The sequence below is a fragment of the Dermatophagoides pteronyssinus genome, unplaced genomic scaffold (assembly GCF_027571235.1).
Source record: "Dermatophagoides pteronyssinus isolate colony J.1.1.1.1 unplaced genomic scaffold, Derpt_VIB-CSIC_2022.12 sq0005, whole genome shotgun sequence".
NCBI lineage: Eukaryota > Metazoa > Arthropoda > Arachnida > Sarcoptiformes > Pyroglyphidae > Dermatophagoides > Dermatophagoides pteronyssinus.
In genome coordinates this window covers 637163-664356 of record NW_027461529.1, presented here as the reverse complement: position 1 = coordinate 664356, position 27194 = coordinate 637163, and the positions used below count along the sequence as shown (strand labels likewise).

At 27.7% G+C, this 27194-nt stretch overlaps 3 protein-coding genes across 8 annotated transcripts; 1 reads left to right on the top strand and 2 right to left on the bottom strand.

Moving 5' to 3' along the window:
* The first annotated feature begins 8433 nt into the window (after nt 1-8433).
* Nucleotides 8434-17534, top strand: LOC113789799 (uncharacterized). 3 transcript variants are annotated; one of them, XM_027339382.2, is made up of 10 exons: nt 8437-8680; nt 11808-12103; nt 12223-12517; nt 12604-12827; nt 12926-13133; nt 13203-13414; nt 13866-14097; nt 14185-14819; nt 14877-15174; nt 15233-17532. In XM_027339382.2, exons 2-10 carry the CDS (start codon nt 11815-11817, stop codon nt 17256-17258), a joined length of 4419 nt encoding a protein of 1472 aa, XP_027195183.2. In that variant the 5' UTR covers nt 8437-8680; nt 11808-11814; the 3' UTR covers nt 17259-17532. The 3 variants fall into 3 exon arrangements, with proteins under 3 accessions (XP_075676269.1, XP_027195182.2, XP_027195183.2); XM_075820154.1 differs by having other exon boundaries at nt 8434-8675; nt 13866-14819; nt 15233-17534; XM_027339381.2 differs by having other exon boundaries at nt 8434-8680; nt 13866-14819; nt 15233-17534.
* A 335-nt stretch (nt 17535-17869) lies between these two features.
* On the bottom strand, nt 17870-21512 carry LOC113789818 (uncharacterized). The gene is made up of 3 exons (XM_027339406.2): nt 20852-21512; nt 20228-20783; nt 17870-20142 (listed from the first exon to the last, which is right to left on the bottom strand). Exons 1-3 carry the CDS (start codon nt 21357-21359, stop codon nt 18081-18083), a joined length of 3126 nt encoding a protein of 1041 aa, XP_027195207.1. The 5' UTR covers nt 21360-21512; the 3' UTR covers nt 17870-18080.
* Nucleotides 21513-21626: 114 nt separating this feature from the next.
* Nucleotides 21627-27187, bottom strand: LOC113789786 (sulfate transporter-like). 4 transcript variants are annotated; one of them, XM_075820155.1, is made up of 6 exons: nt 27168-27187; nt 23600-24485; nt 23094-23524; nt 22686-23028; nt 22418-22620; nt 21627-22356 (listed from the first exon to the last, which is right to left on the bottom strand). In XM_075820155.1, the coding sequence occupies exons 1-6, from the start codon at nt 27170-27172 to the stop codon at nt 21756-21758; spliced, it is 2469 nt and encodes an 822-aa protein (XP_075676270.1). In that variant the 5' UTR covers nt 27173-27187; the 3' UTR covers nt 21627-21755. The 4 variants fall into 4 exon arrangements, with proteins under 4 accessions (XP_075676270.1, XP_075676271.1, XP_027195168.1 ...); XM_075820156.1 differs by lacking the exon at nt 27168-27187 and adding an exon at nt 26688-26933; XM_027339367.2 differs by lacking the exon at nt 27168-27187 and adding an exon at nt 26688-26930 and having other exon boundaries at nt 23600-24138.
* Between the last annotated feature and the right edge of the window lie 7 nt (nt 27188-27194).

Here is a 27194-nt window from a genome sequence, read left to right as displayed (position 1 = left end):
AAAAAAATAAAAATTCAGATATTTGAATATTATTAACTTGTCAATCGTGTTTACCTGTAATAATAATAATTTATAGCAAAATGTCTCAATTCAAATCAACAATGATGACAGATCAATGATGATGATTGACATTTCAATTAATGAAAAAAAAATTAAATTAAATTCAAATTGAATTGTCCATTCGATTCAAATCAATTTTGAATTTTTCGATTTGATTACGCCAACAACAAAAAATAAAAAATAAATTGACAACATTGATCCAGTCTAAAAAAAAAGAAGAAGCAACTTTTCAAATGATACAAATATACAATTTGTCAAATACTTTAAACATAGAAAAAAAATGATATTCTTTATAAAAGGGCATCAATATCAATTGATATAATGATAATGTTTCGTTTTTATTTCATTTTTTTTCAATGTATTTCTTATTTTTTAAATTTTTTTTTCAAGAAAAAAAAACTAGCCAAGTAAACAATATCGATGTATCGAAGGATATGTGGAAAAAAGCTTGGTCGAAAAAAATAAATAAAAATACGACAGCTGCCCGATATTTGAAGCTATTTTTTTTTGATTCGCTTCTAAATTCTTTTCCTGTTTTCATTGTTGTTTCATGTATTTGTTTGCTTTATTTGCTTGGTTTATTTGTTTGTTTGTTTGACATCCACAACACACAAACAAACTGAGAGAAAGAGAGAGATAGTTCTTCTTCAGCAAATTTTTTTTTTTGTTTTGTTTTTCCCTTATACACTCATTCACTTTACTCTCTAATACTAAGGCGGTTATGATCGTTCCAATTGGATTCTGGAATTATTCTAAAGAGAAAAAGAGAAGGAAAGAGAGAGAGAGAGAGAGAGAGAGAGAGAGAGAGAGAGAGAGAGAGAGAGAGATAAATAAATAACAGAAAAATGATGATGATGATGATGATGATAGTAGAAAGAAGATGGAACAATCAAAATCGATGAACATGATGATGATGATGATGAAAAAGAGAAAAGACAACAACATCATCAACAACGAAAAAAAACTGTAGAAATCATTCGAGTTCAATGATTTCAATAGCTGGTTTTAGAATCAAAAAAAAAATTCCTGTCTCAATCTAAAATGATGAAACACAAAAAAGTTTACCCGAAAAATATAGAAAAAAAAAATCTTATCGATATGGCATTTTGGATTCTTTTTTTTCTTTTTGATTTTTGAACACACCATTACTTTAGTTTACGATGAAGAAAAACCATATTGATCCATCTAATATCCTAATGATATCAACAACAAAAAAAAAGTCGATTGATATAGGGATCGTCATTTTTTCATCTTTGAAAAAAAAGTAAAAAAAAAGAAAAGAAAAATCCAAGTTTCTTGACTTTTTTTCTTCTCTCTCTCACTATGATTATCATCATCATTATTGATGGGGTAATCATCGTTGGTAAAAATAAATATAGAACCCAAAAATTCTATGCTTGATTTGTTCATTGAAGGAAAAAAAAATACAAAAACTTTGACCCATTTTTTTGGCCCGGAAAAAATAACAACAATAACAAAAAAATGCTAACTATGAAAAGTGTATAGGCGAAAAAAAAGTTTAAATCACATCAAATGATTATATCTTCAATGAATGGCTTATATAAGAATGTTTGATGAAAAAACGAACAAAAAAAAATTCTGATTCAGCTGACGACATTTTTTTTTTTCATTCTTTTGAATTAAATTGAAACTTCGATCGACTAAGATTTTTTTTTTTTTGGTTTTTCATTCATTCATTCTATCGTATACAGAAAAAAAGGGAAAGATTGAAATTGGAAAAAACTAACCATCAGCACCACCATCATCATCACAAACGCATGACTGAATTTGAAATTAAGAATTCTATTCTGGTATTCATATTATTCATATTGTGATTGAAACAATTGCTAAAGAAATTGATAAATTTCAATGATGATGAATAGAATTTATTATTATTCGTTACATCATTTGTTCTTGTTTTTTTTTGTTTTTGTTTTGTTTCAATTCATCATTAATGGTGTAATCAATTAAATGAACAAAAAAAATAATTATGTACTTTTTAGATTAGTGTTTAATAAAACGGTATTGAAAATAAAAGAAATGGACTTCAATCAAGTTTTCGGTAATTCAAAGCTAACAACAAAACAAAACAAAAACAAAAAAAATACAAAACAAGGAAGAATATTTTTTTTCTTTGAAAACAAAACAAAAGAGCGTAAATTCTTCGTATGTTGTAATTCGCATCGAAGCTTTTAAGTCCTGTATAGACCTATTTTTTTTCGTATATTCATCATTCGTTGATCATTCGGTTGTTCTATTCTTTTCAATACGACAATTTATTTTTCTTTACATTTATGTATATGGGGCCATATGGATATGATAAAATAGTAGTGAGAACGAAAAGAAAAAAAAATAATTTTTTTTCTTTTCTACATTTAAGTTTTTCTCCGTGGATAAAAATGATGGCATTATTTTTTTTTCTATTTGTTTGTTTTTGTTCCTGATTGTAGGCGCTTGCCTAACTGTATTCAGTGAACAATGAGAATTTGAATTGAATAAATCAACGAAACACAGAAAAGTGTGTGTAAATTTTCACACACTTTTTGTTGTGTGTGTTGAACAAAAATTCATTGGAATCCATCATTATCATTATCATCATCATCAAATAAATTGTTTGTACGTGTTTTTTTTTCTGGTTCTATTATTATTATATGTTTTTTTTTCTAAGAATTTTCATTTCACTTTATTTTATTCTATTTCCAAATGAATTCATTTCGATCAATTTATGAACAACAACGGTCATCAACTTTTTCTTCGAAAAAATAAACACTGTAAAAAAAATTGCATCAAGATTAGCATCATTTAGGCTGACATTTGTGATAAGCTTTAGATCAATTTGAGGCTAGCTTAGTTTTTGAAGAAACCAATAAAAAATATTATATAAAAAACAAATCGACTATGACTGATTGATTGACTATTGGACCTTTTTTTTTATTGGAGTGAAATGATGGTGGATAGAAAAACGGAGCTGTGGAACCGAAAAACTCATCATCATCATCATCATCATTTTATTCTTTGATCATCGATTGGATTTTTTTTCTTCTTTTCATTGAAGTTTCATAATAAGCTCGTATTATACATGAATTGAAAAACCCCACCATCAACAACATTTCCACTTTTGTCTCCCCTATCTACTCAAAACCAGAAGAAAATGGAAATAGATTCCTTTTCCTCCCCCCCAAAAAAAAGCCTAAGCTTTTGATTATAAATCTGACGCCTTTGTGTATATGTAATGACGCCCTTGTTTTTCATTCTTCTTCTAGTTTTTGTTTGTTCAATTTTTTCTTTTGTTCTTTTTTTTCATTCATTCGTTTAATCTTGTATTTCTTTTCGATTTGATCACAGAAAAAAAATTTCGATTGAATCAAAATCGATATCGATTTTCAAGATTTATTATTATTATTATATATCGAACACATGATCTCACAAAAGTTTTGCAAACGAAAATGAAAACAAAACAAAAAGTACAAACTTATTATTCTGATTATTATTTGGTTAAAGTGTTATAATATAATTTCTTTATAAATTAGAAATAATAATACAAATAATAATAATTTTATGATGAACAGAATATGATTGAATTTGTTTGAATCACAAACCCTAAAGAAGGATTGTATTTTTCGAATTAAATATGAACAAAATATGTTTATAGTTTTATTATGATTATTGAGGAAAATTGACTTTTTTGAACAAAAACAACAACAACAAAAAATATTGGAATAAATAAATCAATTGGAAAGGAATCGATCTAATCCAGAATCAATTCTATGTGTATAAAATCAATTCATTCAATCACTATAGTTGATAACCGGACTGGGAAAAAAATCAGTTTTCAATATAAGACAAAATGACAAATAAGACAAAAGCTAATCCAACAAATAATTCCCAATTTTTTTCATTTTTTCATTTGAAAATGAAAATTCTTTTCACATTTGAATATTTCTCATGAAATCATGATTTTTGAATATTTTCTTCGGTAGGTCGATACAAAAAAAAACTTTTTCGTTTGATATTCAATGTAATTTTTTAAAATTTAAATTTGCAATTGAAATCTATCTATTTTTTTGCACAAACTTTTATTTGGAAAAAGCTGTTCATAAAAAAAAAGTATTTTTTTTCTGTGAGGGGCCAAAAGCAAAAAGAAAATGATACGAATCCATAAGATGGAACAACAAAATTGACGGAAGGAAATTTAATTTAATTCAATTCGATTCAATATAACAATACAATTCAATTTGAATTGAATCGATTTAATTTTGTTTGATTATATATAAAAACATACACACACACACACACACACACACACACAAACAAGCATCTAACTACTATACTAACATCCAGAGTTTGTCATTAATTTCCCAGTTAGATACGGTACATCACACACACACACACACACACACATATATATAACGGTAAAAATGTTATATATTTTTTTCGTTGATTATATAGAGAAAATCATCAAAGTTTATGATGATCAGAATTCATGACACATACACAATGTGAAATACACACAGAGAAAGACAGTAGCCAAGTAGTATCGGAATTGGAAAAAAAAATCAAAACAGAATTTTTTGTTTTGTTTTGTTTTGTTTTTTTATTTTTGTTTCCTGTTTTAGTTTTTGTTTGTTTTTTTCTTTTTTTTTTCCCTCTCTTAATTCAATCGGTCATATCAATTTTTCTATATATATAAAAATTCTCGTGTGAATGGAAAAAATACCGGAATACTGAATGATGTTTTGAAAAAGTTTTGGTTCATTTTTTTTTTTTTGGCTAGAATGAACCAAACACCCTGTATATATAATACAGGGTGATTAAATCTTTTTTCATCTCTGTTTGTGATTGTCATATCAAATTAAAAGTTTTTTTTTCTGTCCTATTTTTGTTAGTTTGATTGAAAATAAAAATTCAATAAGAATATAACTGAAATATGAAACTTAAACTCAATTGAATGAATCATGTTTCCAGGAGAAAATTTCAATGTTATTTTATTTCATTTTCAATTTACATTTATTTATTTGACAAAAGGAAGGAAAAAATAACAACATCAAACAAAATCGACAACAACAACAACAAAAAAACTTTTCCATCATCAATTTTTTCATCAGGATCTTGGTTTGTTGGAAATGTTTTCAATAATAAATGTCGATATCAATAATCAATAATAAAATTTGATTTGATCATATCTTTCCTTGTTTGATTTGATTTAGAATTTTTTTTTTGGTCTTCTTCTTAATTTAAAAGAAATAGAAAATCAATCATCAACATAAAGTTTTATCTTTGTTTTTCTTTTTTTTTTTGTTGTTATGTTCCAAACACACACATATATCGATAACATTAACATTATGATTATGATGATGATTAATCAAAACCTCATACGACATACACACACACACACATCCATAAGGCCCACAATGTCGAAATAGGAAAAAAAATTTTTGGTTTTTTTTGTCTTTTTGAATTTTGAAATGAACCAGAATAGCATCATCATACATAATATCATCATCATCATCACGGCCGCCACTGCCATCATCAAAATGAAGCATTATTATTATTATTATTATTATTATATGGTGAATGGATGAATGGTTAAACTTTTTTTTTATCGTGCTAAACTATAGTGGCCTTATGTGTGTGTGTGTGTTCGATTCTTATGAAACACAAGAAAATTTTTTTTTTCGAAAGAAGAAAATTGCCTCAAATGTATGAAAGAAAAGAAAATCATCTAATCAATGATTTAGGGTTCGGTTGGTTTGGTTCGGTAACAGTTTTAGTAAACTATTAATATAAGTGAGAAAGAAAATTCTAGCTTTTTTTTCTCATTTTTACATTCTTGATTCTTATTTTTTTTTTTAGTTTTTGGCTGTGGGACATAGTTGAAAGTAAAAAAAAGTGGGGAAAAAAAAGAAATGAAAACCAAAAAATAAATGTGTGTGTGTGTGTGGTGTATGGTGCGTACCAGAAATCATTCAAGCTGAACATATTGCTTGCTTGCTGCCCAGATTATATTATAGAATCCTACAGTTGGTGTGCGTGTATAGAATTTTTTTTTCTGGTTGGTCGATGGTGGTGGTGGTGGTGAGAAAAGAGATGAAAGAATTCTGAGTGTTGTGCAAAGAAATTAAAAGATTTTATCAAAAAAAAAAAAAAAAAAATTGTGTGGTATTCTTGATTGAGAATCCAATGATGATGTGTGTTTCAAAAAAAAACCAAAAGATCTTTATAATGTTCATTGAATCGGAAATATTTAGGATTATTATTAATTTTGCATTTAAATTTTTTGTTTTGTTTTGTTTTGTTTTTGTTACTACATCATCAAAATCAAATCATTTTATTGATTTTTGGAAATAAACAGGAGTTTTAAAGAAAAAAAAATGTTAATTGAATTTCTAGTCTGAATTTTTTAAATTAGAAAATAAATATGATTTATCAACAGCAAATTAACGCAATTATTATTATTATCCCGAGTTAACAAAAACAAAATCTTATTGATCATCATCATTATGTGAATTATGTGACAAGAAAAAAAAATAAATCATTATTTTTTCCGGGTTGACAACAACTTTGTCACATGCGCTATTTATAATGATCGTTTTTTTTGATAGAAAAAGATTCCAAAAATGTTTTTCTGTTTTGTTTCTCTTTATTCAATTCAATTTAAATACTTTAATATTGGATATATTTGGATAATGTTTCCTCTTTTCTGGATTTTTTTTCATGTATGTAGGTTATGGAATATGGGTATGTCTCAACAATTTAATAGAATTTTTCTTAGTCGTCGCACATTATCATTATGATTTGCTTCATACAAAAAAAAAAATATCAAGAATATTTTTGCCTATGAAAACCAAAGAGAGAGAGAGAGAGAGAGAGCAGTATGGATGAAGGAAAACAAATGATAAAATGATAAAAATATAAAAAATAATAATGAGGATAAGATTCAAAACGATAAAATTGTTTTGGTTTGGTATAGGAATATAAGCATCATCATCATATGATATTTATACAAGTATAGTAAAATATTCGTTATATGTGTTGGCATGTTATAAAGTTTTTTTTGTTCCAAAAATATTTCCAAAAAAAAAACTAAAACTAAACTAAAATGAATCCAAGTATCAGTATAACACCAAAATCCATTGCTTGCATTCTTCTTCTGCTTTTTTTCTGTTCTGAACACAAGATGCTATTCATCTATTCAACAAACAAACAACCAAATGGAACTTGGAAAAACTTTGAAGAATCAGAATTTTTTTTTGTTTTTGATTCAACTCAATGGAATATTTTATATATACATCTCTGTCAGGCTTTTACTATTATAATGATAATGCTATGTTATTGGATCGGAGGCAGAAAAAAAAGAATACGATGCTAAAAGGAATAGTGAAGAAAAAAATGAAATAGAACATGTTTTCATCAGTATGTATAGTAGAATTTAGTAAGCGTATTTTTCGGTATAGCAGTAGCAGAACAAAAGCAACAAAAATTGTCCCCAGAATCCAATATACGCGCGGATGCACATTGTATACACAGCCTGATTCTTTTCATTTTTTTTTTTGTTCAACTACTGTGTAAGTTTATAGTAGCATCCCAAAATTTTTTTGTTTGTTAAGAATATTCTGTGCATGTGTGTGTGTATTGGTATGTTTTAACCAAAATTCCTGGTTTTCACTTGAAAAAAATACGTTGAAACTTTGAAACGCACAGACGCAAAAATAAAATAAAAACATTCTGGAAAAAAAGTATTTGTCGTCTTCTTCTTTTTGGAATTTATCATCATCATTCCATTCTCATTCATGATGATTACATACAACAAAGAATTTGACATATGATGAGTGTATTGTTTTTTTTATTGGATTTTTGAAGAAAGAAAAAATTCATCAACGTATTAATCAAAAACGGATTCAAAACAAAAACAACAACAGAATGAAAAAAAAACTGTTCTATGTTACTTTATTTTGATTAAGTTGTTAAAATCATTATTTTTTCTATTTGTTTTTTCTTTCTAATTTCTTTTGCTCATGTGTGTTGTGAATTGAAAAATTATCATTATCATCATCATCATCATCATCATTTTGTATGACCGGTATCCATAATTGAATTGCATTTCAAACATGGATCACAATAATCATTAAAATGATTGATTATTGAATCTTATTTGATGGAAAAAAATAAAAAATAAATTATGATCTGAATACAGTGAATTGAATCACCACATCATCAAATGATTTTGTGAATTTTTCATTCCCATTTTTTTTATTCATTTTCCATTTTATTCCATTAAGCTTATTCTATTTTATATATAGCCAAATTTTTGTTTGTGTGTTTCAAAAGCTTTTTTCCTGGTTTTAAATAAAGTGTTTTTTGTTTTGTTTTGTTGTTTTTGTTTTGTGTGTGTGTGTGTTTGAAAAATAAATGAAAAGTTTTTTTGTTCACCGAATTTAATGAAATATAATGATGATAATTTTGACAAAACAGAAAAAAAAAAGTTTCATCGATAAAATGATGATGATGTGACATAAATTCCAAATATAAACGACTACACGATAGAAAACCAGAATCGTTATTCGTTGATCGAATTGTTCATTCATTCATTCAGTCCATTCACAATCATTTGTTTGGTATGGTATGCTTTTCTTCTTCTTCTTCTCATTAATTTAATTTAATTTAAATAAAAATTTTTTTTTGTTGTAAACTTAACAGATGAATTTTTTTACTAATGAGTACGTGTTTGTTGTAAGTTTAAATGCCTGGATACGTTTGATGATGATGAAGAATTTTTCTTTCAAAAAAAAAAAGGAAATGAAAAAACTTTTCATTTATTTATGATGATTATTGTACAAGTACAATTTATATTTATGATAACTTGTTCTACCTAATTTGTTATAATTTATTGAATTCTTGATTTTTTTTCATCTGATCATTATCATCATCATCATCATCATTGATTACTAATGATGATATTGACATTTTTGTTGTTCGATTGTTGATAATAATAATGATGATGATTATTATAGTCAATAATAATGGCTAGACATCATCAATTTTCATGAGAAAGTTGTTGTTGTTGTTGTTGTTTCTCATCAAAAATGTTGCTATTTGATGGAACAAATGGATGATTATTAGTTAATGACAATCATAATAATTTACTGTTTTCTTTTTTCGTATAAAAAAGAATGCGAGAATTTTCACACCATTCTTATCACTAACTAAAAACTAATAATTTGTATAATAGTGACCAAGAACAGAAGATTTTCAGTGCATTCATTTTCAATTCAAGATTTTTTATTTTTTGCTCATCCAAATTAGCCTGTGGCCATATGTTCATTCATTCATTCATTCTTTTTTTTGAAAGGTTTTGTTTGCTTAAAACAAACATTTCGTTTATTCGTTTGATTGAACTATTAGAGAAATGGATAGGAATCAATCACATTTTGCAAAAAAAAATACCGTATGAATGAATAAAAGAAAGGAAATATAACCTTATTTGGAAATTTTTTTTATTTCCGGAAATTTTCGTTTTCGGCTTAAAACTGGTTTGTTTGAATTTCATTATTATTTTTTTGGAGAAATTGGTACAATTTGTTCAACAATTTCAAACATCAACAACATTATGATGATTATTTTAGTTAATGTTTCTTTTACTATAACCAAAAAAGATTAGGTGAAATAGTTTATTTTAGGTTTAGATCTCATTATTCCACTTTGTTAAAATTTGAATGTTTTTTTCAGCCCAAGTTTCAACAACAACAACAGAACATAGTCAAAATCTATGAATAAAAAAGAAAAGAAAACAAAGTGAGTGAGAAAAAAAAATTTACATAACTTGGTCAAATTGAAATTATTGTGTTCATTAAAATAAAACAGCAAAATTCTGTATCTGGATCTTCTTCATGATTCCTGTATTCATTCAGTGTTACAACAGCAAAAACAAAACAAAACAAAAAAATAAATAAATTAGATTTTTTTTCCATTCAGGCTTCAGTGAATTTTTTTTCCGTTTGTTCTTCTTTGTTATCCATTATATTTATTAAAATATGAAAAAAAAAATGAAACAGACATAACGAAAATTTGATTTAAAAAGGAATTTTTTTGTTGTATTGTTTTTGGTTTGCTTCATTCATCTAATACCAAATAATTATTTGAAGCATTTTGAATGTCATCCAGTAGTACTATACACATAGTCTCTTCATATTCCATTTTATTTATTTATTCAACCAAATGACCAATTTTTTTTGTTTTTTCTCACTATGGAATGGATTTATTTCATTTTTTTTTATTCCAGACAATAATCATGTTAATAATAATTACATTAACTACTAATCAAATATGGATCCAATCTATTTTTTTTTTGTTGAATACAAGGTATCCATATTAATATTTTTTGTTTGTTGTTATTGGAAAAGTGTTAATATTCTCAATACAGTTTTACCTTGTTTCGTGCTTTAACATCATAGATTTTGTTTTCAAAATTTTTTTCGGAATTCTAGAGAAAAAATCAAATAACAATCAATATATAATAGGCGTCTTTTATTTCAAAACAAAACAAAAAAAAAACTAAGTTTACTTTGTTCAAACACACACACACTATTTTACACCATCAAAAACTATATAGGGTTATAGTTTTTAATTAAAAAAAAGTTTCTTTCGGATGAAATTAAGTTGTATAAGTGTGTAGTATGATGTTACAAAAATGTTGATGATGATTGAAAAAAAAATATCGAAGCCAATATTGAAAAGAAACGATGACTTTTTTTCCAATACAATCTCCCTTTATTTTTTTTTCTTTATTCTGTTGTTTTTATTTTTTTATTTTCACATATTGGCTTCAATATTCTATACAGAATCATTCAATATTTCAACCAACCAACCAACCATCCATCTATTTAGGCTATTAGTCATTTATAATCGTATTATTGTTTCTCTTTAGTAGAAAGAAAGAAAAAAAAATATAAAAATTTTCTTATTTCATTTTTCCCAAATAATGAAAAAAAATTGCCATCTTAATCTCCATCATCATCATCATCATTTTCCATATAAGCCTATCATCATCATCACGAGAATAATGATAATGATGATGAAAAGAATTATGAAAAAAAACCATGTTTTATCTTTCAATCAATAGAATTAATATTTAAAAAAAATTAAAATCAATTACCACAGGCCATATAATTCAGAAAAATGAAACAAAACAAAAAAATTCAAAAAAATTTTCTTTTTTTTCAAATATCAACGAACATATCCATTCATTCATTCATTCATTCAATAGTAGTGATTATGGAGCCTGAATTCCTGATTCTTTTTTCAATTTTCATTAAATAGATTTTTTTTTGTTTTGCTTCTTGATTCAATCAGGCAAAACAAACAAAACAAATAAGGGAAAAAAATTCAATCAAATAAATGTGAATTATATATCGAAAAAAAAATCTATTATACAATTATAACAATTGTAGCGAATATATCTTTTCATGTGTTTATTATCAATTTAAGATGAAACAATTCATGAATAATTTTGGAAATAATATTCACTGTTCATCCATAGATCATGGTTATTATGATTATGTGATTTACATCAATAGCAATCATCAAATGACCTAATGTAATGACTTATATATCTTTCCACTTATCGTTTTTTTTTGCTGCTTGAATTTGTATATAAAGTGACAAAATAATAATAATAATAAGCATCTTTTTATTATTGGATATTATTACTCCTCTCTCTCTCTCTCTCTCTCTCTCTCTTTCTCTCATAGATATTATATGATGATGATGATAAAAACAAATTCAATACAATCAATGAAAATGAAATCTAAATCTCGATCATCTTCATCATTAAAAGCAAAATCATTAATGGCAGGATTTTTTTTGTTCTATCAAGTGCTGATGATGATGGTTATTGTTGTTGTTTTATGTTTATTGTCATTTGCATACGCCACATCATCATCAACAACAACAGCAACATCATTGGTGGATGGTAATCAATTTTTTTTACCATCCCATCATTATGATTTAATACAACATTCGACAACTCCATTTACATCATCTACTGGTATGTTTTTTTTGTTGTAAATAAAAAAAAACAAAATCCATTATTCATTATTTTCGATTTAATATAGATTTAATTATTTTTGTTTTTGTTTCGATTTGATTTTTTTTTGTTTGATAAAGATTGTGATCAAGTATTCATTAGCAAAACGCTCAATATAACAAATGGAACATATAATGGTACATTTGTTGGACCATCATTTAGGATACCGATGCCAGCAACAACTGTTTCTTCAAGTATTATTTCATCATCATCATCAAATACTAGTGATCAATCGACAGCAGTGAATCCATCATCAGATAATGAATCGAATTTAAATCGTTATACAAGACAATGTATCTATACATTTATTGCCGGACCAAATGAACGTGTACGAGTTTCATTCACTAAATTTAGTCCTCGTTCTGAATTGCCCGAGTAAGATGTGTTTATTTTATTTTATTTTTTGTACATTTTAAATAAACTTTTTATTTTGATTTGAAATAATTCAATGTTTTCTAAAGATGCCTAGATGAATATGTTGATGTTTATGCTGAATTAAAGAATCCAGATACGGATCTATTAAGTACACCATTTGGTGGTCGTTACTGTGATCTAGTCATACCACATGATCGCATTTCATTATTTCAAACAATTGTGATCAGTTTCTATACAGCTAAACTAACCGATGGTTCAATATTAAATGGTAGCGATATATTCGAGGGTACATATCAGTTTATCAATGCCGGTAGGTTTTCTGTTTTACTACATTAAAGAACATAATAAAATTTTTAAAAAATAAAATTCAAAATTATCATATTTATTTATTTATTACACAATGTATAGCACCATATGTGGCTGGAACTCCTATGCCCAATGAAATATGTAGCTATACAATCCATAGTGAAGCACGACGTGAAGGCGAATTTATGACTCCAACATATCCGGGTGTTTATCCAAAAAATATTACCTGTTATTATCTATTCAAAGGTGTTAAAGGACAACGTGTGAAATTGGAATTTATGGATTTTGATCTATTCTATGGTGGACCACAGTAAGTATTATATAATTTAATTTATTCAATTAAATTATTTTATTATTAAATTAAATCAAAAACAAAAAGTTGTCCTTATGATTATGTTAAAATATTTGATGGTGAAACAACACGATCACCATTGATTAATATATATTGTGGTCAACAACGACAATTATTTGTATTTTCATCCGGAATCAATCTATTAGTACAATTTACAACGCTCAAACGAATATCATCGGTAAATCAGAATCGTGGATTTTCCGGTTATTATGAATTTTCTGAAAAATTTGTCAATCTTGGTAAGTGTGATCACATACATACATATCCGGTTTGTGTTTTATGTTCATTATATACATTAAGATCCATTATCAATTACAACCAAACAGTTAAACAGTGATGTAACACATTGCACAACAAAATCCATTGTTGTTCAAATCACACATCATACTCCTTTCTTTTCTTTTATTTAAGTGATTTATGATTATACTATGGCGAATGGAACACATTTTTTTTGTAGGATTTTGGCTTGAATAAAACTTTGTTCATTCATGCGATTCAAATGAATAGAGAATTTGATTTATGACTTGAACTTTTATGTCTTTCCCACTGTAATCATTAACAATGATCATAATGATGATGATGGCAAAAAAATACTATTAACTAACTACTGAAATTTCTATGAACAAACATTGTTGTTATTGTTATTGATTTGGAATGTTTTTTTAATTTTTCTATATTTTTTTCCATTAGGATTCATTTTAAACAATGAAAATAGTGAACATATTCGTGGAACAGAATGTGATCAGAAAATATTTAGTCGTAAAGAATCGAATGGAACAATTTATGCACCAAATTATCCATTTTTATATCATTCAAATATAATGTGCAAATATTTTCTATACGGATTACAGGATGCTCAAAATTTAGAACGTATTAATTTTCATTTTGAAATGTTGCAAATACCTACTAAAGATGTTAACGAGTATGTTTTTTTTGTATCATTCATTTTAAATCAATCAATCAATCAATTTAATATGATTGCTGATTTTGTTAACTATTTTTATTTTAGATGTACTGATGCATATGTTCGACTATATACACAGCTACAAGCTATGGATGAATTTGATTATGTTTTTTGTGGTGAAACAATACCACCACCAGTTGTATCGGATGGACCATTATTATTAGTTGTATTTAATTCTGGTTCAACTCAAGGACAAGGTTTTAAAGCACATTATTGGTTTGAAACGGATTATAAAATAATGGGAACACAAGCATCACCTGGTCAATGTCATTTTTCATATGTAAGCAGCGGTAGTAAATCCGGTGAATTTAATTCACCTCGACATCCATCCAATTATCCATCAAATACGTATTGTATATTTGAATTTTTCGGTGAACCAGATGAACAGGTCAAAGTTGTTTTCAATCAATTTAAATTCAGTGATGCTGAAGTTGCATCATTGAGTATTCCTGGTTATAATGAAAAATGTACACATGATTGGCTTGAAGTATACAGTGTTGATAGTGGAACTGGTCGTGAACAATTCTATGGACGTTATTGTGGATTTACAGCACCGGGACCAATTCTAACCGAAACCGGTGTTAGTCAAATTAAAGTGATTATGAATACCGATGAAAATGAAGTGTCCAGCGGTTTTAGCGCTACCTATAAATTTGATCGAGCTTCCGATCGTGTACAAGGTTAGTTTTTTTTTAAATCTTTTTTTTCGAATCAATCATATATAATGTTTTTAATAGATTGTGGAGGAAATTTTACAAATTTGGAAAATGGTATCATTCAAACACCTAATTATCCTAATAATTATCCAGCTGCAATGCAAGTTTGCAATTGGTTTATAACAGTTCGTCCTGGATCCAAAGTTCTATTATATTTTGATGAATTTTCAGTAGAAGGTGATCCACCAAGTCGTGGTTGTCCTGGTGCTATTGTTCGTGTATGGCCAAATTTAAATCAAAAACCAATTGAATTATGTGGTGAAAAATTAAATCGACGAGATAAACAATACATTTCTGAAAATAATGTAATTCGTATCACGTAAGTACAATGATCATTAGCAAATCATAATGTTTCATAACCATTATTTGTTTTATAGATTTTTAACCGCACAAAAAGCTGTTGGAGCATTAGGATTTTCAGCCATTTGGACCGAAATAGATATGCCATCCGATAATAATAATGACGTGCGAATAAAAAATGTGACAACCTATGGTCCTTGTACGCCAACAACAAATCAACAGCAACAACATCAAGAGCTTCAACAACTAACATCACCCTCACCATTATCATCATCATCATCATTGGAAATTTCAGTCAACGCTTTGCCATATCAGTGTCAAAAACATGGTTATTGTATTTCAGGAAAACTTCATTGTAATGGCATACAAAATTGTGGTTTTGATGATGATTCCGATGAAAATGATTGTATTCATGAAGTTAAAATCAATATTGTCGAATTAGTTGGAGGTATGACCGGAATGTTGATGTTCATATTTTTTGCCGTCGGTATTATCTGTTTGACTATCATATTGATCATCAATTGGTATAGACGATCATCCGGTGATGAGAAAAATGTTAGCCATATCATTGATAAGACTTGTCAACATTATTTTGCTCATCCAACTACACCTGATTATTCTACTTATTATCAATCGGATATGACGGCAACAATGGGAATTGGTACTCCACATCGATTAATTGATGTAATTACAGTATCATCATCATCGACTACCCCTGGCGCAACTGGAACTGGTACTGGTGGTGCTGTTGCCAGTCATCATCAAACAATGAAAAATGTTCGTTGGCCATCAGTATCGAATAGTGCCGATTCTGGACATGTTACTACGGCTGTTACTGGTGAACAGTCAGATACTATGTTTATGGATACAATCAACACAACAAATACAACCACAAATGAACCGTTAGGAGCTTCAAATTCACCACCCATTCCACCACCACCACCACCTCCAATAAATCGTTCCCTATTAAATTTACGTCAATCGTCGTTGATTAATTGTAAACAATATGGAGATAACACTATATCAAATCCAACTTCAAACACACATTGTGGTACATTCAAATCAGATGCTAATCCTACTGGCCATCATCATGCTCATTATCAATCATCAACATTAGCACGTAGTAATTTTGCTTCATCAACAAATAGCAGTAATAATAATCGATCATCAATGGCTATGACGATTAATCGATCATTAAGTAGACAAACAGATTCACGTACATCAACATTTAAATCTATTGCCAATAATGCCCCATATACGCCCTATTGTACATTACCTAATGATTGCAATAGTAAACTATCAGCACAACAACAACAACACTGCCCATCACAATCACCGATAACGAATAACAATAACCATTTAATATCATCTTTACATCATCATCATCATCATCATAATACATCGTCCGGTAATGCACATCAGATTGAATCAATATTACCACCGATGGATAGTATGGATAGTGGCTGTGGAGCTGGACAATTATTATCACGAGCTACCAGAACCACCATTGATGATGATGATGTTGACGACGATGTAATGAATGATAATGATCATGATGCTAATGATAATGGTATTGATGGTGATGATGATACTATGAACAATAATATGATGCTTTTGATGGATGTTGACAATAGTAGCCTTTTGGGTAATAAACAATCAGAAGATACTATAGGGAATGATGATTATCTTTTAATGACCGATCATGAAGAACGAGCATTACTTCGATCATTAAATAATCATAATAAAAGTGACACACTAACAACCAACGGTGAAGAAAGTGATTCAATACAATTGGATCATTCAATACATGAAACAACACAACCATCAATGGTATCAAGCTTACGCAAATATCAAATATCACGTCTACAGAATACCGGTAAGATTTTATCTACGTCATCATCAGAATCAAAACAACCACAACAACAATCATCATCATCATCAACATGGCATCATAATCAATCGGATGTATTTGCCACTCCCAATACAAACTATCTACATCATCATCAACAACATGAACAACATGGCCATCATCCTCATCAACATCACCAAAATCCTCCTCATCATCATCATCATCATCATTCTTCTTTGATTGTAGATGATTAGGATTTATGTTCATTTTGTCTATTTGTTTTTTATTTTTTTTTCTTTTGTTGATAGCCATCATCAAATATAACTTGAAACACCAATTGTCCATTTTATTATCCATTCTATCCTTAACCAATTCATATTTTCCAATTTTCAATTAATAGTATAAATTATGCATATATAGCTCAAATGATGTGTATTATGTAAAAAAAAGAAAATGAAAAAAAATTTTGATATTAAGAATCATCATTATGAACCATTAAGTAATCAAACATGTTTGTTCAATTAAAAAAAAAATTTCAAGATAAAACGATCAAATTGAATTTGCTGAAAATTTTCGGAAATTAAAGCCTGCCATTCGACGAAATATATTGGCTTTATATAATCAACACATAGATTTTATTTCATTATTATAAGGCCTTTATGTTTCGTATGAATGTTTGTGCTTACATTACCGTACACATTTTTGTCATCATCGTTGTACAAATACAGGTTTTTAATTGATTAATTTGAAAAAAAAATTTGAAATAAATAATAATTTCATTCAAGTGCTGCTTTACACAAGTTTGCACCATTTAAAAATTTTTACAAAATAAGATTAAAATTTGAAAATAAAAATAAAAATAATATTCGCGAATATAAAATAATTTTATTTAATGATAAAATAAGAAAATTAATAAAATAAATAAAATAATTAATTCTATTGGTTAATATGGCATGCTTAATATATATATACAAGTTTGTAATTAATGTTACATTCAATTTACAACATGAAAAAAAGATCAAATCAAATTGAGATCAAAGTTGACTGAATATTTTCACTGTTTAGTTCGGTTACAATTAATTATTTGTTTCAACATGTAAATTATGTTTTTTCATCTTATTAATATAATAACGTTCGAGTACATTTGCGCAACGATATTCAATTGTATCAATTTCATAATAGCTACGACAATTAATAAATATACGTGTCATATCACAATTAAAAAGATGTACATTGCAATAATAACGATTTTTTAATCGTTCCATCATCATTTGTAGATTCATTGGAAAACGTACCGTTTTATAATAATTCGGTGCTTTTTGTTCATCCACTGGTTTTACAAACGGATATGCTGAATGATGCGTTTTAATCTGTTGTAGAATAACTTTAAGTGTTGGAAACAATCGTTCACTATGATCAGTAAAATCACTGTTACCGAAATCAATTTTGACATTATTTTTATTCATAGAATGAATAAATTCCAATGGTATGATACGACTTTTACTAGATTGAAAATCATAGTGAAATGAGTGATGATTTTTTTGCTGTCGACATTCGATTAGACGTTGTACAACTTTAGCCTGCATTCGCATTACCTGATTGATAGCATTATAAGATATTCGCGCATTAAGCTTACATTCCATAAGTGTAGCTCCATCATATTCTTTAATGAAACCATAGTATTGTTCTCTAGGCATTTGTATATCTTCTGTAAAGCCTTGTTTCATGAAATAACCAATGGCATTCTCATCGGCATAGGTGAGAAAATAATAAATTTCTTGATAAAGATGATAATCTTTCAGATAGTTCATCATACGTGTACCGTAACCTTTGACCTGTTCATTCGAACTTACAGCACAGAAAACGATTTCGGAAAAATTTTGAGTTTGAAATGGACGAAAAGTAATGCCACCAATCACTTTGCATCCATCTTTGATAAGCATCAATGTAATATGTCGAGGATCAAACACCAAACGAGTTATGTAATCTCGTCCCATTCGTGGCAATTGATGACTATAAACATTTTGTAATTCAATCATCCACATTTTAAATCGTTCTTCCCATATTCGCATAAAAAGATTATTTAATAATATGAATTGTACCGTTCCTTCATGTGGTGCAAGGCCAATAGCCGGATCAAAATAAGGAGTTCGACCGATTAGACTCATAACAGATGAATTCAACATGTTCGTATTAACAGAAGTCATGAATGATGTAAACATAATTCGATTAAAATCAATTTCATATGGTGATAATGATCCGTAACCATTGCCCAATCGTTTGATGAGCTGAGCACGATCAAGAAATTCTGGCAATTCATTTCGTATCATACGATCAAAAACTTGATAAACTTCCCGATGGAATTGACTACGTGGTTTTGCTTGTTCAATAAATCGAGTAAGCTGGTTACGTTTTCCTCGTAACAATGGATCATTGATTGCCATACGAAAACATTCGGGAACCATGTAGTTGTCTTCAAGGGAATAATAATAATCCATTCGATTTGGTTGCAGTCCAAATTTTTTCGGATCAAATTTATCAGTAAGAAAAATGAAGATAACTAATTCGTTACTGTCCAATTTGAATAAGATACGTTGTAGCCAATTATCAGGTATTGGATGCCGGGTGAGAACAATATCATTAGTCATATCATCATCACTTTCATTGATACGATTATGTATGTGACATAAAACATATTTTTTAACATCACAATACTGACAACTATGATTCGGTTTATTTTCATCGCATATTTTCATATATTCATTATAATATGGTCGAAGTTTTATTAATTCTCCATGAAAACGTAACAAACGACCAAGTTTTTCAGGTGGATAAATATTACCAATAATTATTGTTTCACCATTATCGAGTGTTCTACTTTCACAATATGCATCCATTAGTTGAGACTGAACCCTCAACATTAAATAATTTAATGGTGATCGATTCTGGTAATAAGTGATGGACCAATATGGCATATTTGGATTCATAAAATCTAGCTTAAATACGTCAATGAATATATCGATTTCGAGTTCCGGATCAGCATTGGAAATGGCTATACGAAAATTTTCAAATAGAATAGGCAATAAATCTCGAATGAATGTATAACCAAATATATCGGACGGTTTATATGATTTGAGACTATGTTCATGTGCAAATAGGTCAAAAGTAAAATGGTTTAAATAAGTTATCATCATCTTTCAATCTAATACAATAATTGACAAACCATTTAGCATAAGTAGGTAAAACACAGGCAGCAAACCAATGAGCAAAATGTTTAGCATATGTTCGATCATCGATTGATTGATCAATCGGATTGTTATTTTTTAGAGATTCTGGCATAGGCAATTTGAAATGATCTAAAAAATAAACAAAACGACGAAATACTCGGAACAAATTTTTAATATGATAAAGATCATATAACAATTTATCCATGGAATAAAGTAAGAAATTATTGAATGCCTTTTTGATCGATGGTTTTTCGATAAATAAACGTTTGTCGAAAAGATGAATATTGTTCACTGTACTAATCAATGAAAGGATACCGATATTATGATCTGGAAATTGTCCCAAATTGATGGCGTAATATAATTTCTCCATGGCCAACAAAAGGATTGATCGTGAATATGAATGATCATTAGACGTTAGCTCATAAAGACGGCATAATATTTCATAATCAATTAAAGCATCCAATAAAATGTTCAACTCATCATTACTTCTGGCGTTGATCCGTTTCATGCTAATCATATATTTTTCACGTGTCAATATGATCGGTGTGAGTACTATACAAATTGGAAATAAATTTAATTGATTTGAATTAAAAATCAGAAATTAAAATAAAAACATTTACCGAATTGAATACCAGCATTAAAAAGATCATCATAAGCAGTGGGAAAAACATAGATATGATATGGAGTCAGATCTTGTCCTTCTTTCATTTTGTTTTTATTGAAACTGGCCGGTTTTTCGAAAGGCATTTCATCATATGTTCGATCATCAAATGAACTGGTCGATGTTGATTGTTGATGATAATCTGAAATCGCATTATTTGTTGGAACTTTATTCATATTATGTGAAAAAAAGGCCATTATTTTGCATAATTTTTGCCTACGATTCCATGTTTGTTTGATCGATTCTCGTTGTTTATTGTGCTTCTGTAAAAATTCATCATCCCAGACCAATGTTGATAGATAATCTTGTTGGACAGACATATTGATCATATTGATTGGAGGTGGAAGAGATCGTGCTGATTCATTTGTGGAATTGTCATTGACGGTTTTTGAGTTTGATATTGCTGTATTAGTGGACATTGATGATGTCCCTGGTGATTGTGATTTTCCTTTTTTATTGGCCGACATAATTTCTTTATTCACTTGGATATTGATAACAATTCATTAGAATCATAATCAATTATTATTGTCGCATAGTTTTTGAAAACGAGTAGCATATTCTGAAAAACTTAACAAAAAAAAAGAGATACACGAGGGAATATTATTCTGTTGTATTCCGAATCGAAACCAATTTATATGTTGAAAGTAATGGTTACATTATATAAACCGTAGCTATATTTTTTCAAAAATCAAAAAACAATTCCAATTTAAATTAACATTTTACTAATTGGTTAATTAATTTTTGAAAATTTATTTTATTTTATTAACTAAATTTAATTTTTAATTTTTGTTTTTGGTTTTGTTAACGAGTTTGTTACATTAATGAAAAGTACAATGTATTTTTTGTATTTTTTTTTTTTTTGTTTAGTTGCCATGATGATGATGATCATTATGTTCTAGATCGGCAATAGCATCCATAACTGACATATAACAATGTCTTGGATTAAAATTTTTAAAAAAATTATTCTTTTCAAGATTATCATAAACAAATTGTGAACATGATGCCAATACCATATGAGCATCATATTTTTCAATAATATTTATTGTATCGATTAATATTTCAACACCTTTTTGATCGATATAAGTAAGTCGTGTACAATCAAAAATAATTGTTTCGATTATCGGTAATTGTGTTATCGAATCATTCAAATCTAATGCTATTTGTATACCAGATTTTTTCCTATTCAATTGATCTTGATTAATTGATACATGACGATTATTGATTGTTCGTTGATTTAATAAATAACGTCCAATTAATGAATGAAATTTTCTTCGAAATATTATTGAATTTATGAATATAAGTGGACCTTGAAATTCGAATACAACCCATTTATTAGGATTTGGTTGATTAGTAGATTCATTACTTTTATTTTGTCCAGTTATTGGATCATATACATCATAAATATGATTTATTTCTACAAATACTTCAGTTCCTTTTATCTGACGTTTTAATTTGATGATTGGTCTAAAATTATTGTGAACAAAAATATCATTATCTCGAATGGTATTAAAAACTGACAACTTACATTATAAGTCTAATGATAAGAATGATTAATGAAAATATAACTGAATAAAGTAATCCATGTCCAATACCAAATAAAAGAACTAATAAAAATGTAACAATCCATAGAATGCCATCCAATTTTGATACATGCCATGCATGTCTTATCTGTACAACTTGTTTCATATTACCCCATAATGCTACGACAATTATACAGGACAATATTGACTAATTATATCAAATATAAAAATATTAGAAATAAATAAGTCATAATAGCTTGGATTTTTTTTTACCATTGGTAATGTACGAAGATAACTGGAAAAAAATAGCAAAAACAATATAAGTAATATTGATGATACTATACTGGCCAATTGTGTACGAGCACCAACACGATTCATTACAGCGGATCGTGCTAATGAACCAGAACATGGATAGCAAAGAAAAAATGATGATAATAGATTGGCTGAACCGATTGCTATTAATTCCTGATTAGCGGATACTTCATAACCATGTTCTTTAGCAAATATTTTACCCAATGAATAAGTGGATATATACGATACAAATGTAATCAATATTGCTGTCACCCATAATTGTCCCATATATGATACATCAGGAATTTTGGGTAAACCTTGAAAACTAAAAATTTTTCAACAACAAACAAAATAAGATAAATTTTGAATAATTTTTTTTTGTTAACTTACGCTTTTGGTATGGCCGGAATGATTTTCACATGATAATTATCATTTAAATCCATCAATGATGATATTAATGTAGCAAAAATAATGGCCAATATATCGATTGGAATGACCAGATTTTTTAGTTTAAAACGTCGCATTAAATATGGTGAAATACCAAATTTAAATAAAATCAATATAGCAATACAAATGGCTGATATGATTACTGTAGTCGGATTGGCTTTCGGTATTCGTACAATAAATCGTGACCATGATTTAAGAATATCAAAAGGTAATGGTAATTCAAAATCATCACCATTAGCTTTGGAATCAACATCGATCAAAGCAAATATCTGACTGGTAAATACATGATATGAACATGCTGTGACAAATGCTGAAATTAATGTTTCAGATAATATAATTGAAAGAATGCCTAATTTTAAAAATCCCATAAGAAACTGTTGATATATCATACAGATAAATGAAATTAATCATTAATTTGAAGATCAATTAGATTATTAATCAAAACTTACCTGTATAATACCGACAAACAATGCAAGTGTAGACAATATTTCAATGGGAGTTGGTAAATCTTCTGCTATAGGTGATGGTGTTGTTGTCATTAGATGATTAATGGTCGTTCCATTTGTTGTTGATGATAATAATGATTTTGTATGAAAATTTTCTTTTAGAATAACCGATTGATGTAGATCGAAACTTTCGAGAGCATCACGACATGCAATACTGATGACAGCAAATGTACCGATGGATACTTGTCGACTTGTACCAAAAATAGCATAAATGATTACAGGAAATAATGAAACATATAAACCATTAATTGGTTCAACACCGGCTAATCGTCCATAGGCCAAACCTTGTGGAATGTGTAAGGCAAGTATTGTACAGCCGGCAATAATATCATTTAATAAATCATGACGAAAATCATAATTAGGTAACCAATGTAATATTGGTATAACAGTCTGCAACCAAGTAATAATAATTGATTTTGATTTTATTTGACTGGGTGATGTTTGTGATGACCATAATGAACGGGATACTTTACTTATTGGATCTGTAATAAATGAACAACAAGATTTTGATTCATTATTATCAATATTATTTTTTGTTGAATGATTTTGTTGATGATGATTGTATGTTGAATTTTTGCTATAAAAATCTTCTGTATAAAAAATATGTCGCCTTATATTGATTGGTTGACATTCAGAATTTGATGATATTGATGAAACAAATTCTTCAAATGCTTCATCACAATTATTATCATAATTTGATGATGATAAATTTTGATTTCCATTTACTATAAAACGATTATTTAACGGTCGTAGTGATGATGATGATGATGATGATGAGGGTGATGAGGATGTTTTCGGCAACCGTTGCGGTTCCTGTTCATCATCCATACTGAATGATTTGTTATCCATATTTGATGGATTTATTTTTCGAAAATTTTTTTTAATTAAAAAAAAATTTAACGTTTTTAACTATTTCAACAGATAAATTTGATATGATGTTAAGAGATTGAGAAGAAGAAAAAAAAATTTTCCAACCCAGAAAAAAAATATAGAAAACTGGCCAATAAATTTTAATAAAAATTTTTTATTTTATATCACACACAAACACACACAGGTTTCGTTATCGAGATGATAATATTTTTTTTTATGATGATGATAGCTCTTTCGTTCATTTCTAAAATTAAGATGAAAAAAAATTGTCGACAAACAACCAGGTTATTTTGTACTAAGTAATGATAACAATTACAAAAAAAGAGGTATCACCAATTAGAAAAAAAAATGTGTTACATGGATTCAAATGGATTAAAAAGATCAAAAATAGATGGATGAATTTTAAATGTCAGTCAGTTGAATATCAAATTAAAAACAGCCCCAAAAATAACGAATCAAAGGGTCATCAAAGTTGTTTTGTTACAAAAAAAAGGATTAATGTCAAATAATAATTTATGATTTTTTTTTTTGTTTTGTTATTTAATGATACTGATCATTCGTTAATGATGATGATAATGATCTTCACGTATAGAGAGGGCAAATAATTAGTTTTTGTTTAATCACTATAAAAACAAAACTGGTTGGATTAACCATGAAAAAAAATAATCCATTGGATCGTTCTAATTCTGATAAGAACGAGAAAAAAAATTCAATTAATCCATTATAATAATTAATGAAACAAAAAAAATGAAATTTTCCAGTTTGTTTTTTTTGTAATTATAAACGATTCAAATAAAGGATCGATTCGGAAATGCCAGTACAATTTTTATATTTATATACAAAAACCAAAAGTGAAATATCGAAATTTGAATTTTGGTCTGTACTTGATTTGAGAGATTGACAATAACATCAATAACAACAACAACAGCAACTACTGAAAGAAATTGCAATAAATCAATCAATCAATCGATAACAGTAATCGTCTTTTTTTCTGGTATATTGAGATGGGGGAGGTTATTTTTTGAATCATAAAAACAAATCAACCCAATCCAATCAATCAATCAATCAATCAATCAATCAAATGATCAATTAATTAACTAAAAAAAATTAAATTAATTTACAAGAAATATTGTACAAAAAAAAAGAGATAAAATGCGGCTTCAACGATGACAATTTTCTTGTCATTTTCAAGTTTTCAGGGTCGGTGATTCTTAAATGAAGTTAGTTTTTTTTTTGTTGAAATTATCTTGTGTACATCTTCTTCATCGTCGTCGTCGCCGTCATATTCGTCATCAAATCATGTGTTTTTCTGGAGATGATTTTTTATCATCATTTTTATAAAATAGGATTTACAGTTTAAAAAAACTATTAATGTTTTTTTTATCACATCCTCCTCATCATCAGGATTTTATATTTTATTTTATTTTATTGCTATTCATGTTGTTTGGAGTGATGTGAGAGACAAAAAAAAACCCAATCGACGGAAATGATGATCATAGTGATTAGTCTATTTTCATATTTTATTTTACAGAAAAAAATGTTTGGTTGGTTGATTGGATAATTACAAAGAGACCTATATTTTCAAACTAATAATGATTTTTCATTCAATTTTTTCAATGATCTCAAAAATTATGTGTGAAACACTCAGATGAAACATATAAATTTCGGTTGGAAAAAAATCGATGCAATTTCCATTTCCATTTCGAAAATGATGGGAAATTGATTTTTGTTCAAAGATCAAAATTCATCTCAATCAGTTTTTGTCAATGCAATCGATCATCATCATTGACAAAATTTATTTCGAATGATGATAAAATCGATTTATTTTTCTTTTCAATAAATAAATAAACAAATGGGATTTTTAGTTTTATTTTTCCAATTTTTGTTCATGACGTTCTGATCTGAATATCGATTCTGATTAATTTTACTGATCAATCATGGAAATCGAATGATGATGATAGGAAATATGATAGAATTAATTGAAAAAAAATAGTAAGAAAGAAAAAACCTTTACCAAATAATATCAATATTTTATCGCAATTTTAAGGTGATTAAAATGAAAATATCAACAAAAAATGAATGAATCAATCAATCAATCAAATCAATGATCAATTGATTCATTCAAAAAAATAATATTTGTACGTTATTTTTTTTAACTTACGGTAATGAAATTTATCATCAAAATTATTATGATGATGATCACAATCATCATCAACATCATGTGTTAATGGTGACGATATACAGGTTTTAATCATTGTTCGATTTATTTTTTCTTCAAAAAAATTGAATTGATATTGACAGAAGAACAAAAAACAGTAGAATAAAAAGAGCAAAATTAACGACAAAATTATAAAAACGATTCTGTTCAATCTGATGATTTTATCTTGCTGATTGATTCACATTTGCAAACAAACATAATTGTTGTTGTTGTTGAATGGAAAATTGTTATGAAATTTTATTTTTTTTTTTGTTTTCAATGTCAAATTCTACCATATTCATATTGAATGATTTTTTTTGTTGTTGTAAATTTTTCTACCTCTAGATTTTCAACATCTCGACATGTTGTTATATTTTTTTTTTACAATTCAATTCAATTTAAAGTATGTAATTGCAATAAAGAATGATGATCATGATCATTTACGTCATTTACAAAGATGAGAGTACCACA

What these genes read in the sequence shown, in the direction of transcription:
- LOC113789799 (XM_075820154.1), top strand. Translation starts at nt 11,815, where the DNA reads ATGATGATGATGATAAAAACAAATTCAATACAATCAATGAAAATGAAA. An exon ending in AGCTTCCGATCGTGTACAAG is followed by an intron (nt 14,820 to 14,876) that starts GTTAGTTTTTTT and finishes TGTTTTTAATAG; the next exon opens with ATTGTGGAGGAAATTTTACA. An exon ending in AATAATGTAATTCGTATCAC is followed by an intron (nt 15,175 to 15,232) that starts GTAAGTACAATG and finishes TTTGTTTTATAG; the next exon opens with ATTTTTAACCGCACAAAAAG.
- LOC113789818 (XM_027339406.2), bottom strand. Translation starts at nt 21,359, where the DNA reads ATGTCGGCCAATAAAAAAGGAAAATCACAATCACCAGGGACATCATCA. An exon ending in TAATGCTGGTATTCAATTCG is followed by an intron (nt 20,784 to 20,851) that starts GTAAATGTTTTT and finishes CAATTTGTATAG; the next exon opens with TACTCACACCGATCATATTG. An exon ending in TTACCTACTTATGCTAAATG is followed by an intron (nt 20,143 to 20,227) that starts GTTTGTCAATTA and finishes ACATGAACATAG; the next exon opens with TCTCAAATCATATAAACCGT.
- LOC113789786 (XM_027339365.2), bottom strand. Translation starts at nt 24,505, where the DNA reads ATGGATAACAAATCATTCAGTATGGATGATGAACAGGAACCGCAACGG. An exon ending in TGTTTGTCGGTATTATACAG is followed by an intron (nt 23,525 to 23,599) that starts GTAAGTTTTGAT and finishes ATATATCAACAG; the next exon opens with TTTCTTATGGGATTTTTAAA. An exon ending in CTTATCATTAGACTTATAAT is followed by an intron (nt 22,357 to 22,417) that starts GTAAGTTGTCAG and finishes CAATAATTTTAG; the next exon opens with ACCAATCATCAAATTAAAAC.